Source organism: Mustela erminea, chromosome 5 (assembly GCF_009829155.1).
Source record: "Mustela erminea isolate mMusErm1 chromosome 5, mMusErm1.Pri, whole genome shotgun sequence".
Classification (NCBI taxonomy): domain Eukaryota; kingdom Metazoa; phylum Chordata; class Mammalia; order Carnivora; family Mustelidae; genus Mustela; species Mustela erminea.
In genome coordinates, this window is record NC_045618.1 from 56643576 (window position 1) to 56660220 (window position 16645).

General features: G+C 35.1%; 1 protein-coding gene across 1 annotated transcript in view; it reads right to left on the minus strand.

Annotated features, from left to right (window-relative positions):
- DPH6 (diphthamine biosynthesis 6) overlaps positions 1-16645 on the minus strand; it is a 175702-nt gene that overhangs the window by 18980 nt on the left and 140077 nt on the right. The window contains exon 6 of the mRNA XM_032343220.1: positions 15472-15533. Within this exon, the coding sequence (XP_032199111.1) occupies positions 15472-15533 (62 nt within the window). The remainder of the gene's footprint in view (positions 1-15471; positions 15534-16645) is intronic.

The window sequence follows — 16645 nt, forward strand, 5'->3', positions numbered from 1 at the left end:
TAAATAGGTAACAGTTTTTCTAAAGTTTAGTTTCTCACTGAATTGTCATGATTCTTTTCATAATTTAAGTACATAAAACAGCAAACTATATTGAAAAGTAAAAAACAAGTATTTTTCACATTGTCTATTTCTTTACTGAGGTCTAATATTCATTAATGATTAAAATATATTGAACAGTTTCAGTTAGTATGTAAAAAGCAGAAGTAGATAGTTATTCTCACCATAACAGCAAAAATATGCTAAACAAGTTACAAAATCATGCTTTTTTGTTTTACATAGGGAGAGCTGAGAATGCAAAGAAGTCTGGATGGACTAAATTCCAGATCAAGGTGAGCCTTTTCTAGGTGAGTAAACATCAACAGCCACCTTCTCAATGGGCAAACAGCATACTTCCACAGACGAGGGATTTCTATCAGTGAGTGTAGAAAGAAGCTGAATACAGGACCATCTGTGGACATTTGTGATGCCTTCTTAGAGTCCTGAGGAGACCTGGGGAGTCTGTATAGCCTACCAGTTCTTTCCCATAGCTTGCCAATTCTTTCCTAAAGGCCTTAACCAGGTGCACTGACCTTAACCAGGTGCACTGACATGTGAGCTTTCACTGTGCCAAAGGTTGGATGCTCTGGTTTCTCTTCAGATCGTATAAATCTTTCGCCTTTTACTGTGCCAAAGGTTGGAGACAGGGAGGAAGACTAAGATTTTTTTCCAAGGCTTGGAAGGTCAGGAGGAAGGCAAGGAGAGGCTTAGAGCAATAAGCCTGTGAAGAGGCACAAAGCACCTGTGGCAGGACAGTAAAGCAGGGGGAGAGGGAGGGAGGAAAGAAAGGAGAGAGGGAAGGGGAGGAGAGGAAGAAGAGGGGATGGGAGGAAAAAGAGTGAGAGACAGAGACAGAGATATCTAGACTCACCTAAGCATAGATCGCAAGCCCTGATAAATGAAAGCATTTGAAACAAGTGGTAAACTGAAACAAAATGCAACTCAGGTCAGACCCAGCTCAACTGGGAATTAACAGAATAAACACCCTAGACTATCTGTCAGACAGAGGAAGGGATGTGGCTTTTGGGGGGTAAATATTAATTACTTTAGTCTCTCCTGTTCTTTTTTATTGAGTATCTACCACAAAATACATTTTAAAATCAGACGTCAAAAAGTGAAAACTGTGACTTATAATCAAAAGAAAAACAGAAAAATAGAAACAGATCTAACATTAATCAAATACTGAACTCAGTAGGCAAAGACTATAATGTAACTACTGTAAATATTAAAATATTATAAATATATAATTCATATTTTATATTTATATTATAAATGCATATATATTTTAATTTATATATTCATACATCATTTTATCTCCATATCTATATATTTCTATATTTAATATATAATTTATATATATATTATGCTATTTATATATTATATATTTATATTGTGAATAATATATAAATTATATATAATTATATATAAAAATATTAAAGGATTTAGTGAAAAAGATAGATGAAATTCATGAACAGAGAGTAGTTTCAGCAAAGATGGAAACCAGAGATAGATAGATCTAGGTTCATACCCTGACTCTGACACTTAATACGCAAAGGACCTGGAATGAATTACTTAACTTCTCTGGATTTCCATTTTCCTAGGTAATACCTACCGTTTTGGGCATGTTGTGACTGTTCAAACAGATAAATGATACATGCAAAGCCTTTAACTCAGTCCCTAGTGCACAGGAAAACACTTAACACGTGGCATTTTTTCTCTATTAGATTTGCCCTTCCCTTGGGCTTTCTGTTCTTTTATCTATGTACTCTCTTCTTTGAGGATTATGATCACTACTATATGTCTTACTTCTGTGCATATGGTTCTCAAAGCAAAAACCCTAGCCACCAACCTCTCTTCTATCTATTAGTCCCCACTCAAAATTCTTACTGAGTGTTTTACTTCTGAGCCTTGTCTAAAATTTAAAATGAATAAAACAAAGTTCTTGATTTTCTTCTCATAACTATTTCTCCCTCCTCATTTCTCTATTTCTGTAATGGTTCAATCAACCTGAATGCTTGAAATACTGAAGGACTTAACTCCTTCCTTTCCTTCTGTCATTCCTTCTGCCACAGAGCCTATATTTTTAAAAAAAATTCATTAATTCATTTACTGAATCAAAAAATCTTTACCCAGTACTTACTAGTGCCCCTAGTATATAGAATATATATACTAGGGGCATGGCAGTAAATAAAATGGATAAAGTGAACAAATGTCTTCTAACATCTTTCATGATCACTTCACACTTGTTATCTCTTGTCTTCCTGCTTAGTTTTCATAGCTCCCAATCTATCCTACATATTATCATCACTAACTTTCCTTAACAATAAATGACCATGGCACTCATCTGCTTAAAACTTTTTGGTGACTATTACCTATTCAATAAAATCAAACTCTGTAGACTGACTGACATTTCAGCCATCTGACCCCATCCTTTGCATGGATATAAAGAGAAAACGCCAATACAATAGATAAAAATTCAGAAAGATCTTTTGATACTAAATCTTATAAAATGAAATAAAAAGTGACAAATCCCAACATTTAGTTTCCTTCTCTTCAACTTAAAAGGAATTGCCCTTGTTACTACTATCTGTGTGACTATCCTGTGCTGCCTTATAATGTATTTCTACATTGTGTCACTATATACCTCCTGAACTTGAAATTCTTCATGTGTGACTTTTCCTTATGAAACCACTTTCTAAATCCCTTAGACACTCTCCTAGCTTCTTTCTTGTGGCATGTAGCTCACAGTATTTAGTGACCAATGGGGTGCCCTCCTTATGGTCCAGATACCCATGCATGCTTCCAGAAAAGGGCCGGATAGACATAAACTGATAGATCTAATCTGAACCAGAAATAAAGCCACTCCTAATCAAAATTTACCAAGCAAAAGGGCAGGGAAAGTTACTGACTTCTTTTTCTCTACCCTTAGAAATTGCATTTTTATCCTCTGGTGTTGGAAATCTGAAAGAGTAAATAAAATTCACATGTGATAGTCAATTTTTTCCTTATCTCATTAGCCACTGAATCAGTGATGTCCCATTCCCCTCAACCCCCACTTTTAGCGATTTGGAGAATGTTATATAGAAAAAGATTTGGACCAGCTGACCACTGGGTAAGATGAACACACATACTATTTTGTCTGACACTCACAATTTGGTCCCAACCTTTGTATGAATACAAAGATATAAAGCTAATACAACAGATAAAATAAAAGTTCTAAAGGATCTTAATCAGTTGAAAAGAAATACGTTGCTGTTTTCTAACCAGTTGGATTATTAATAAAAGAAGATCATTTTTTATTAATTATACAATGTAATTTTCATTGCATAAAAGCATGTTCATTGCTTCACATATATCTAAATTGTGCTGTGTTCTCTTTTAGATAAAGCTTACAGGGAAAGTTAACACTGGTTTGCCATCTAACTTATGTTAAGACGAGCATTTTAAAAAGCATTTTGAACAGATGTGGCTGACTTGGGTCATTTCATGGATTATAAGAATGCCTTGGAGTCTGAACATTTAAAAATTCTGAATTTCTAGTAAATGAAAAGGAAATTACTTATATGATTCTATTTTCTCTGACATACTTTTTTATATAGATGAATATTCATACTCATAATAATTCCATTTGAATGCTACTGTTTATTGAGTTGAAAATGTTAAGGGCATCTGGTTTCCACTTAATTTTTATCCCTTTAAAAGACTATAATAAACCCAGTTGTGAGAGTTTCTTATTAAATCTAGATTTTTTCTTCTTTTAAACCTGCCTCATATATGTTAATCATTTAAAAATTAGAATTAAAAAAAAAAGTCAAATCAAACCACACTTCATCCCTCTCGCCACCTATAGAAAACCCTGAGGTTTATAATAACTGCTAAAATTTCATTTTATAAATGATATGCTTAACATACAAAACAATTTCATGCTGCATATAATCATTCATAGCACTTATTCAAGAAGTATTTATCAAGTATCTATTATAGGTTTGGTATTGTTTCAGATGCTGGGGATAATGATGAGAGCAGATATAAAAAATTCTGCACAGAGCCACTTATTGTCTGAAGGTAGAGACAGAAAGTTAAACAAGAAATTACAATAATGGGTAGTGATTGCTTTGGTGGATGCATGAGATGCTGAGGGATTGTGAAGTACAGTAGCTAACCAGAAGGAACCAAAAGGCTTCTCAAAGTAAAACCTAAGCTGCTATCTGAAGAATGAGTTAACCAGAAAAGGCTAAAAGGGAGAGGGAGAGGCTGAGGGAAAGAGAGAAGACAAGAGAGAAGGAAAGACTGTTCCAGAGGGAATGACATATGTTAAGTCCCAGAGCACATGATGGGTACTAGAAACTAAAGTAAGTATGGAACAGCTAGATTACAACTAGATAAATAACAGTGAGATGAGAAAGACTAGAAAGAGAACAGATCTTATGGGGCTTCATAAGTTATGCTAAGTCATTATCCTAAGGTCAGTGAGAACCCATGATAAGTTTTAAGCAGAAAGCTGAACTGCTCGCATTTATCTTTTAGAAACAGTCTGGTTGCACAGTGGGGAATGGGCTGGGGGGGAGTAAATCAAGAAGCACAAAGAACTGAGAAGTTGCTGGAGTAATCTAGGCAGGAGGTGAAGATTTCCTGAACTGGTGAAACAGCAGTGAGGACAGAGAGGAGAGGGCAGATATTTTGAGAGATATTGTTAGGAGGCTGAATAAGTGATTAACTGAATGGAGGAGTGAGGAAAGTTCAAAAAGAATTAAGGAAAACTGCCAGCTTTCTGCATTGAGAAACTGGATGGATGATGGTTGTGTTTCTTGGTAACTCAGTATGAATAGTAGTTCACTGGGAGAATCCAATGACCTTACCCTTTTCAAATTTTATGTGGCATGATACTATGATATATATACTATGTATGTTTCTAAGCTACTGTTAAGCTATTCTGACACCTTCCTGCTGCTCCTAAATTATAAATATCCCTCATGAATATCTGTAATATATTCTTAATCAATTTATTCCCTTGGGTATAGCCTATGCACTCTGTGGCTTCAACCATCACCTTTATGCTACTCTGCTGCTGGTAAAACCAACAGTATCACTACTAACTAAAGACCATTTATTTCATGCCTTAAAATTAAGAAAATGATATAATTCTTTTAATCCTCAAAATGACTTTAAGAATACAAAAGAGAATAGGTTCTGAAATCAGATAGATTTAAGCACATATTCAACATTTGCTACTTCCCAGCTGTGTGACTGTGGAAAAAGTAACTCACTCTCTGAATGATCCCTCATCTGTAAAATGTAAATATCAATGGTCACAACCTCATAAGTTAGTTGATCAAATAAAGTAAGTCATAAAAAGCACTTAGCACACAGTATGCTGCTTAGTAAGCACTTACTAAATACACTAAATACACTACATACTTACCAAATACACTAAAAAGCACTTACTAAATACATAAAAGTAGACAAAGCACATATTTGTTCAATACCTATTTGAGAGTACAAACTTTAACAAACATTGTAAAATAACAAAAAATAAGAATACTTTTAAGAACATTTAAGGAACAGTTCTAAACCTTTATAATTTGATGCAACTCATATATTAAAATTCGTCTACTTTTTTGAACAACGAGAAAATAAATAGTCCTGGGGGGAAAACTGACAAAGGATAAAATAATTTTAGACTCCATTTGTTCACTTATCAGATGATAATTTTGGAAACTGCAGAAGTTTAAGAAGGAATAACTATCATTATTCCATAGTTAATTTAGAGTAATAAATGTACAATCCTTCAAGTATTTTTTTTTTTCCAAGTATTTTTTGACCCAGGAATAATATTCTTAGGAATTCATATGAAGCAAGTAATAATCAGAAATGTATAGGAAGATTTATTAGGAAAGATCATAATTATAACATTGTTTATAAAAATTTTAAAGTATGTAACATTGTTTATAATAATTTAGAAATAACAAATATTTCTAATAAGAGGCAATTCATTGAATCTGTCAAAATACATTCATATGTGGGATGCAAATATGATGGAATCCATATAACCATTAATTAATGCATTTTCTTAGTATATTCAGTTACGTGGGAAAATAAATACAACATAATGCTAGGAGAACAAAGGACACAAACTGTATGTACAGTCAAACCTAATTATGTAAATAAAATATGTACAACTATTTAACTATGTGAACTTATGTGAAAAACTCTTAGGAAATAAACCATTACAGAGTACACCAACATGTTAGCCATGTGCGTTACAGGACAGAAAAACTATGCTTTTTATACTTCTCTATAACTTTATTATATCTCAAATTTTCAGCAATATGTAGGTACCTTATGTTGTTTTTTTCTAATTACAATTTATTTGTATGCTTTATCCCCCTTTTTTCCCTTATCACAGGCCAACACTTAAAAGTATTTAATGTGTAACTTTTGTCTATGTCTTTGCAAATATATTATTATTTTGTGTGCCTGTATTTTTAATTCCTTTCAATGTTACTTTTATGCATTCAACACTTTGCTGCTATGTGCACAATGAATGTATTTTTCTAACTGCAGACTTGTATCTCATAACACGTACTCACCACATTTTAACCATCTGCTCTTCCAGAAATGGACATTCATGTTGCCTACAATAACCCCAACACCATCAAAAGTAACCCTGTAACGACTATTTTCACTAATGTCCCCTTATGGAATTTAAGCATCTCCTCGCATCTGTATTTTGTCTTGCGATATTCTTTTCTACATAGTGGTTCTCCATAGATTTTACCACTTTTCTGTTAGGACTGTTACCTACACGTTGATATGTCAGTTAACAATCTCCAGTTATAGTGTCTACCCAGTTTTGTTTTGTTTTGTATTTTGTATGGTGGAAGAATTGCAGAATTATTCTTCAGTAATAGCAAATATTATTCATAGTATTAAACATTGCTAACACTTATTGAGCACTTAGAATGTGCCAGATGGTAAGCTAAGCACCTACTGTTATTACTTTCATTGTATTATGTGGGAAACTAACTAGACCAACATTGAGGTAAGCAGTAGCATTGGGGTCCACACCTAGCCTCCTGGGTACAGAGTTAACTTGCTGATTGCTGTCCTATGCTGCCTCTTACTTCATGTGATCTAAATAAACTATGAAAAGGACACTTGTCCAAAGGTATCTTTTCTCCACCACCTCTGCTACCAACCTGTCTGTCATTCTCACAAATAATATTAATTTCTTCAAGGGAAATCACTGTAATACACATAAATTCCCTAACTAAAAAATATTAACTCTTGGATACAATAATATATTAAAGGATTAATGTATTAGCTAAAATAACATTACATTTTGCAAGTGATGTCCACCCACATTACACAAGGGGCACCTAACAGGTGGTTCAGGATACCTGAGGCAGGTGAACAAAATGGGTTCTTCTACTTTAGCCCTTCTTGTCCCACCCCTACAAGTTCGAAGGTTCTCTCCTTTTGAATTTCTTGACTATTCAGGAGAGTTGTGTCAACAAGTCAAAAAATAAATATGTAGTTGATTTTTTATCTCATTTAATGAGGTTAATGACATTTTTCATAAAGATAAGGACTTGGGCACTTGGGTGGCTCAGTGGGTTAAAGCGTGCCTTCTGCTCAGGTCATGATCCCAGGGTCCTGGGATCAAGCCCCGCATCGCATCAGGGCTCTCTGCTCAGCAGGGAGCCTGCTTCCTCCTCTCTCTCTCTGCCTGCCTCTCTGCCTACTTGTGATCTCTGTTTGTCAAATAAATAAATAAATCTTGAAAAAAAAAAAAAGATAAGGACTTATATAGTCCTTAAACCCTGATATATCTTAGGCAATGATGGAGAAGACAGAGCCCTAGAAAATAAGTTTAAAAAATAAAAAACAGCCATTCCCTCTAAATGCTGAAAGAAGATGAAAGTTTGACAAATGACTCATTTGCTTTTATATTAGAATCATTGCACTCTGAATATATCAGGCAATTGATTGAGTCTCCTTTATGAGCATATGTAAAAATGAAAGGAAAAAGAGAAAGCAAAAAACCTGGGTTAAAATCTGGGTTGTGTCAGAAAACTGTTATACATGTAGTGAGAAACAAATTGGCAACAAATTGGTGTAAAAATTGATTAGGCATTCACTTGATAGAAAGCTCACACACACACAGATTAGACTATGCAGAATAGAAGCCAAAGAAAAAAGGCACTCTAAATTGTTTTGCATAATTTTCTATAACTATCAGGAAAAATAATTCCTGTTCAAAGTATGCAATTAGCCATTAATATTCAATCTTTCCCTTTTGAGCAATTTTTACCATTCTGAGAAGCTACTTGTCAAAATCAGCAAAAATAACCACAGCTAAATCCTATAGTAAAATCTCTTCAAACATTGCTTCTGTTCTTTCCTCTCTCTCCTTTACTCCTGCAACCCCAGTTACAGGTATGACAAACTTCTCTCCCTTACATCTCATAGTTTTCTCTTTACTTTCTATCCTGTTTTCTTTGTGCTTCAGCCTGGATGGTTTATATCACCCTAGTTTCTGGGTCTTTAATTATCTATACAACTCTATCAAATCTACTGGTAAACTCATGTACTGTGTTCTTAATTTCAGGTTTTGTATTTTAAGTCCTAGAATTCTATTTGATTGACTTACATAGATTCCAAATTGCCCCTAAAATAGTTCATCTTCCCACCCAATGCCACAGTCATCTGAAAATTTGATCATATGCATCCTCTGAAACCGTTTCTAGTGTATGTGTTTTCTCTTGTTTTCAGTTATCTCATTGGATCTCCTCATATGCTGACCATATCTGATTGTCTGCTGAATTCTGTGTAAAATGTTTTAGAGATAATCTGAGGCTCTGAATCATGTTATCTTTTTAAAGAGAGAAATGGGCAATACGAGGAGCATGAGATCACTTCAATTCAGTCTAGAGTTGATATGATTCAAAGCTGGATATAAGTATTTGCAAGGGCTGGACTATTTCTGGTTTGCCTCTAAGCCCTACGGTATAACCCATTCAAGAGTTGACTGAATACCTGGAGGGTTTTTTTTTTTTTTTAATTTAACTTTTTTATTTTTTATAAACATATATTTTTATCCCCAGGGGTACAGGTCTGTGAATCGCCAGGTTTACACACTTCACAGCACTAACCACAGCACATACCCTCCCCAATGTCCATAACCCCACCCCCCTTCTCCTAACCCCCCTCCCCCCAGCAACCCTCAGTTTGTTTTGTGAGATTTTAAGAGTCACTTATGGTTTGTCTCCCTCCCAATCCCACCTTGTTTTATTTATTCTTCTCCTACCCACTTAAGCCCCCATGTTGCATCACCACTTCCTCATATCAGGGAGATCATATGATAGTTGTCTTTCTCCGCTTGACTTATTTCGCTAAGCATGATACGCTCTAGTTCCATCCATGTTGTCGCAAACGGCAAGATTTCATTACTTTTGATGGCTGCATAGTATACCTGGAGGGTTAACCAGGTTTTATTTCCTTAGCGCTATGAAGCTGCTGAAAGCCCTACTCAGCTTCTCAGCTGGAGTTCTCTCCTTAACTTCTTGGTATCCCTGTATCATTTTTTGAATTAGAAAAGTCTTAAGGGGATTTAGAGGCTCTGTTCTCACTGGAATTCTGGCCCCTCAAATTTTCTCATTTTTTGTAATTTCCTAATGCCTTCCAAAATTATTTTTGTTTTAATTCCATGCAACTATTCTAATTGTTTTAACTGGGAGAATTGGTCTGATTTAAGTTATTCCACCATAACTGAAAATGGATGTCTTCAATGTCTATTGCAGTTAAAAACATACAGACATTCTGACCCAGTATTTCCATTATAGGATTTTATCCTACAGATAAACTCACACATGTCCTAAAATGTATGTACAGTAATGTTCACTCTAGCATTATTTGAAGTAGCAAAAGACATGAAAGAAAGCAGTAAGGAATAAAGCCCATCAATAAAGAAGAGGCTCAATATATTATTCATATATGAAGTCGCCAAAACAAACCATCTGAATCCTTTTGTGTTAATATGGAAGATGGAGAATGATGTACAATATGTTCTAATTTTGGTAAAAATGAATAAACACATGCATATATATTTACATATGCAAAAAATGTTTTTGAAGAGATACCTCACAAAAGAGAAGAGTGGTTATTCTGGAAAAGAAAATGGGGGGGCATGTAGTCAGTGGAAGATTTTTGATTATTTGATAGTGTTTAAATTTATTTTTTACACATCACATGCTTTAATGTTATAATAAACCACTAGAAAAAACCAGATAGCATGAGAAGTGCTATAGACTGGGAGTCAAAGAAGAAAATGTCAGCTCAAGGAAGTTTATTTATTTATAAAGGTTTTGTTTATTTATTTGGCAGAGAGGGAGAGAGAGCACAAGCAGGAGAAGCAGCAGGCACAAGGAGAGGGAGAAGGAGGCTCGGGAGCATGATGCAGATGCTTAACCAACTGAGCCATCCAGGCACCTCAAATGAGGCTTATTTAAGCTAGAGTTTAAAGCTTAGACTTTCAGACAGATTGGATTTAGTTGAGTGAAGGAGAGAAAAGTCTGCAGAGACGGGGAGTAGAACATGGAGGTACAAGGAAGTACTCAGTTTAGGGAAACTATTAGTAGTTCTAAACTCATGAAGAATAGGATGGATGTAGGAGACTGCCTATCTTACAAGACTCTTTTTCCTCAAGGGTAGATGGTGTTAAGGAGTTTAAATTTTATTTGAGGGAATGGGGAATAATGCAAAATTTTATTTTGAGGGAATGGGGAACAACAACATGATCAGATTTGCCCCTCACATGTATGATGATGACCGGCCTTTGGATTGACAAGGGGTAAAGTAGGGAGGAGATAGATAGACTTGAGCTAGAAGATTGTAATAACCTAGGGGAAACCTTAATGCAGTGACAATGAGGATTAAATGGGACAGATTGTAAGATATTAAGAAGGCAGAATTAAAAGGAGCTGGGGCCTTATTTGTGAATAATGGAATATATGAAATAATTTATTGCAATTCACTTTTTATTGGTCTCGAACAACTGAGTAGACAATGGTGGAACCCTCCACTGTCAGGACACACAAAAATGGCATAGATATGTCAGCAAAGAAATGTTCAGTTCTGCACAGCTGAGGTTGAAATGATTGAGTACATCTAAGAGGAAGATGTCTGGAGGATAAAAAGGTGGTGGAGGAACACACTTAATTGTCATACAAATAAAACTGGTAACTGAAGTCATGGAGGTATTTAATATCACAACAGGGGTAAGGCTATGGATGGAACAACAACTTATAAGGGGTGTAATATATACAGTAAGCCCTGAAAGGAAGTGAAGAAAATAGAAAGCTTTCAGAATAAGTAGTAGAAGCCAATGGATGACAACGGTTTCAAGAAGGCTTACATTCTTTCAGAGAAATCTAGAAATAAAGTGCCTAAAATGTGTTACTGGTATTGAAGAACTAGGAGATGATATATTTGATCACTGTGTTAGAATTATCTAGTGCTTGTTTAAAGATTAGATTCCTGGTCATTCTTAACAACGTTCCAAATAAACTTCACCCTCCCATCTGAGAACAACTAAGGCAAACTTTAAGCTCCTTTAGAACAAGGATCTTGTTTAATTCATCATGTAGCCCTAGTGCTTGCCACAGCATTTGTCATGTAACAGGTCCTCAATAAATATGAAGTAACTTAAGGATGAGAGCAGAGAATGGATAGATGGACAGATGAACACACGAATGAAAGAACTAAAGATAAAGATGTCTTTGCCAAAATCTTGGTAGGATTATTAGAGCTTCCATTCTGGTGGGGTGGGTGAAAGGGTGACAGATAGTATACATGCAAGCAGATAGACAATTTGTAGAGATAACTTGTAGAGATTTGTGTTAGCTGGGATAGTCACGGAAAGCTTTCCTGAGAAGGTATCGTTTGAGCTGTCACTTAAATTATGAGAAAGCATTAACCATGTGATGCTCTGAAGGCAAAAAACATTTGAGGCAGAACAAAGTCCTAAGGAGAAAAAGGGTGAGTAAAGTGTATTTCAGTCATAAGGAGGCATCTGTGGCTCTGGCTCAGTGAGTGAGATAGAAGTTGGTGGCAAATAAGGATGCTGATCATAAACAGTTTCATCAGTTGTGATCTCATAGGAATTTGGATGTTATTCTAATTGCAATGAGAAACTATTTAAACTTTAAACAAAGCAGCGATGTGATCTGATTTACACTTAAAAAAAATTACTCTGGCATCTGTATGAATAATGGATCATAGCAGGGCAATGGTGGAAGTAAGCCGACCAGTGAGGGGTTGATGAAGTATTCCAGACAAGAGATGATTATCTTGTGGTGGTAGCAAGAGAGACAGAGAGAAGTGCCTGGACTTACAATATATTCTGGAGAGAGAGAGAAAACAAGACAAAACCAATGGGTTGGGCAGAGTAAGTAACAGAAAGAGAAGTCTAAAGAATTTGGATTTTAGCCAATAAGCAATGGGGACTCAAAGTCTTGAAGTGAGTGAGTGACACAACAACAGTAGAATATATTAAAACAGATATCTTCAAGTAGTAGGCCAAATGAAGTCTTTGGGAAATAAAATGGAAGGTAGAGGTGAATTTGGAGTTGTTAGTAATACTCTAGGCCTGAACTGACAATTACTGAACTAAGATGATGACAAAAGTAATGGCAAAAAGTGACGGATATAAAGGGCCACAATGAAGTTCATGGAGATTTAATTTGCCATGACTTTAGGCACAAAGATTTAGAAAATTTGGGCTAGAAATATTTGGGAGTCATCAGAATATAGATAGCTTTTAAAGCCATGTGAGTGACTGTGATCATCCAGAAAAAGATGATAGAGTGAAAACGGAGCTTAGGCAGTTAGGAACTGGCTATAGAGACTAAGAGTGACCAGAACAAAAGAGAAAAAACTAGGAGAATGTGGCATCACAGATGCTGATGGAAGCATTTTAAGGAGGAGTGTTTATAATGAACAAATAAGGGCTAAGAAGTGTTGGTTGGGTTTGGTAAAATGGAGATCATGCATGGTCTTTGTCAGAGCTGTATCCATTTAGAGGTGGAAGGAGAAGCCAGGCTCCAGGTACACGAGGCATCTAAGACATGAAGAAGCACTGAAAATCAACATGGATAATACTTTGGTTTTGAAGCGAAGAAGAGAAGTAGCTAGAGGAATACTAGAGTGGAGGGAAGGAATTTTCAGAATGGGAGAGATGGTGCATGTTTCAATATGATGTGAAAAAGAGTAAAGAGAGAGAGGAGGAAGCTATTGGAGAGGGTGAGTGATTGCCGCTAATGGGATCCAGAGAACAGGAAGGCGGGGAGCCATATGTGGGAGGAAGTGCTCTTCTCCCAGTTACAGGAGCAACAATGTGCCTGGGTGCCAGTAAGGTAGCACGGGTGGTGCTCAGAGGAAGAGGAATTTCCAGGGTGATGGCTCCCATATTCTTTGTGAAGAAACAAACCATCCACTCAAAATTGAGGGGAATGGTGAAGGGGACTGAATTTAGAGGAGAGTAGAGAAGGAATGAAATAGCTATTATAGAGAATGGGTAGATAATTTTTCCAGAGAAATAGGAGATTGCCTGGCCATACTGAAGATTGAATAAAATGATTTCTGCAATTTTCGTGTTTAAATATTCTATGATAATATCCAGATTAACTCATAATCAACATCATGGCAATCCCAGGCCTTATACGCCTATTCTAGAAAGAACCTCTACATACTGGACACCTGAACTAATAACTTTAAATTTATGGAGTAGCTTACAAAAAGCTCTTTTGCTAAAGCCCCAGTCTCTCATTTCTGAAGTTCTCTTTTTTTTACCCCAATAAATTTAATTTCATTATTTACCTACATTTTTTTTTTCAGAAGCAAAATTTAATCTGATGATAGGGAATAGATATGAACATAGATGTAATGTTGGCCATAGCACAAACTGCTGTGAGAAAAGTTCTGTCAGGGGCACCTGGGTGGCTCAGTGGGTTAAAGCCTCTGCATTCTGCTCAGGTCATGATTCCAGGGTCCTGGGATCAAGCCCCACATCTAGCTCTCTGCTTAGCGGGGAGCCTGTTTCCCTTCCTCTCTCTCTGCCTGCCTCTCTGCCTACTTGTGATCTCTCTCTGTCCAATATAAAATCTTAAAAAAAAAAAAAGAAAAGTTCTGTCAGAGTAGCATAAAAAGCAACCATGTCTGTTAGATTGACTTAAACAAGTGACACTAAATTATCTAGAAATCAAATATAACTTGTCACAATTATATGCTCATTTCATTTTTATTTTTACTATTTGTCTCGGATATATTAGATGCTTACTGATATTTAGTGAAAAAGAGATGAACATTTTAGAAATTTCTAAGCATTTGGTACATATTGATAAACCATAAAATAATCAAGTACAAAGAGTTGAAAGAAAATCTAAAGACTATAAGGTTAGTAAAGAAGGTACTTTATGAAGTAAAGAAGGTATCTGCCAGCACATCACAGTAATTGTATTAATAGACGTCTAGAGACAATGTTGATAAATTTTTCCTAAAGATTTTATTTATTTGACAGAGATCACAAATAGGAGGAGAGACAGGCAGAGAGAGAGGAGGAAGCAGGCTCCCTACTGAGCAGAGAGCCTGATGCGGGGCTCGATCCCAGGACCCTGGGATCATGACCTGAGCCGAAGGCAGAGGCTTTAATCCACTGAGCCACCCAGGCACCCCGACAATGTTGATAAATTAAGAGAGGGGGAAGGGAACATGATAATTTACTAAAGGAGTTCAGTTCTTTTTCATAGAAGCAGGATAATTTTCATTTTTTCCGTCATAATTGTGAAATAAAATACTCTCATCATTATACTCCTTTAGTTGTCACTGGCATGTGAAAGCATTTGCCCCAAATGCTCATAAAATAATAACAGTTAATAGAAAAAAATAAAAATAACTAAATCTTTCTTTAAAGCTTAGAACACATTAAGGATCTGACAATGACATGTGTCAAATGATTGTTATTTGAAACCTTAAAATAATTTTTTTGCTACTCTGCAAGTTAATTTCCTAATTGGTAAAAGAGAACAGGTTAGATTAGATCATCTCTAAAGGAAGTTTCTACTCACATTTCTGATTGAAAAGCATCTAATCACAGAGACTATCAGCTACTTTAGGAGTATAGTACTTCCTATATAGCATACAATGTCCATGTTAATTAAAGAAACCTGACAGGACAGTTTCATTTTAGGTATAGCTTACTTCTAATTTCAGATATTTTCATATCCATTAGAAGTTGAATTTTTTTCACAAAACTATATCATGAAAGTTATCAGAATTTTTCCAAAATAAAATTAATTTTATAATCATCATATCATGGCCTTATTTTTTTTTCTTCCTTTAGATGCCTATATTTTGAGAAATAGTATAAATTCTTACCTCTAAGAGATAAGGTTCCATTTGATCCAGGGTTTTTCCAAGATGTTTATCTGGATCTAAACCTGCCAAGAAAGATTAAATTTTTTTTTTAAGAAAATTATTAGATTGGAAGACACATTTCCCTCTTCCCTTTGCCTCTCCTTGCTTAGGAAACCAGTATATGTATATTTCAAATTGCTTTGATCCTAAAGTAAAATGTATTTGGCTAGTATTTACTTTTCTATTCCCCTTGGAATAGGGGATTTTCTTGCTCCTGAAAAATAAGTTCCATGCTAAATCATTTCATTGCACTGTGTCAACTTCCAGATGCATTGTTTTAATTCATTTTTGAGCAATTGTAATTTGGATGGAAAAACAGGTATCATTTCAAAGATAGGACATTTATGTCCTTGGTATTTTAATTATTATGACTATTTTATTCATGGACAATAGTGAGAATTTTCTTATGTATTCCTGTTTTATTTAAACTTTAAAATTCTAACTTAGAGAATAAGAGTAGAAAATAGAAGAGTGGTAGACCCTTATGCATATATAATTAATTCACTTCATAAAAGGACACATATATGGGCACAAATAATTGTATTATCAAATTAAATGATGTTTCATTTCAATGACCATTTGCATGATAATGTTTTCTAAGCAAAGATAGAAACAACTCTGAAAAATCATTATTGTGCCAACAGCATGTGTATATTCTTAGATAAAGATGTTCAACTATATAGTAGAGTTGATGTAGGTGATAAGGTATAGGCAGACAAGTATGGGCAATAAACTCTTCCCACATACCAAAACTAACTTGCCAGGAAGAAAAAGTCACATACTACAAATCTGCTATGAAATGAAAGAATTCATTTTAGATATTACATTCATAATATATTTAGATATTTACATACGTAATGCGTGTATTGACTTAGCCTCATTTAAATGAGTTGTTTTTATCTTTTATTGGTTTAAATTATTTAGCTATTAATTACACAAACTGATCAATAATTTTCTGCTTCTAGTTGGATGCTTTTTTTTGGTAACATGTTATTTCTTATATCACATATGAGAAGAAGGGAAGTCAGGCCAAGATCGAAAACTCTTCTGCCACTGAGTATTTTTAGGTGAAACTCAAAGCAAACAACTCAGACCAATAGCACTGGACAGACTTTTTGTCTCACCTCCCTTCACA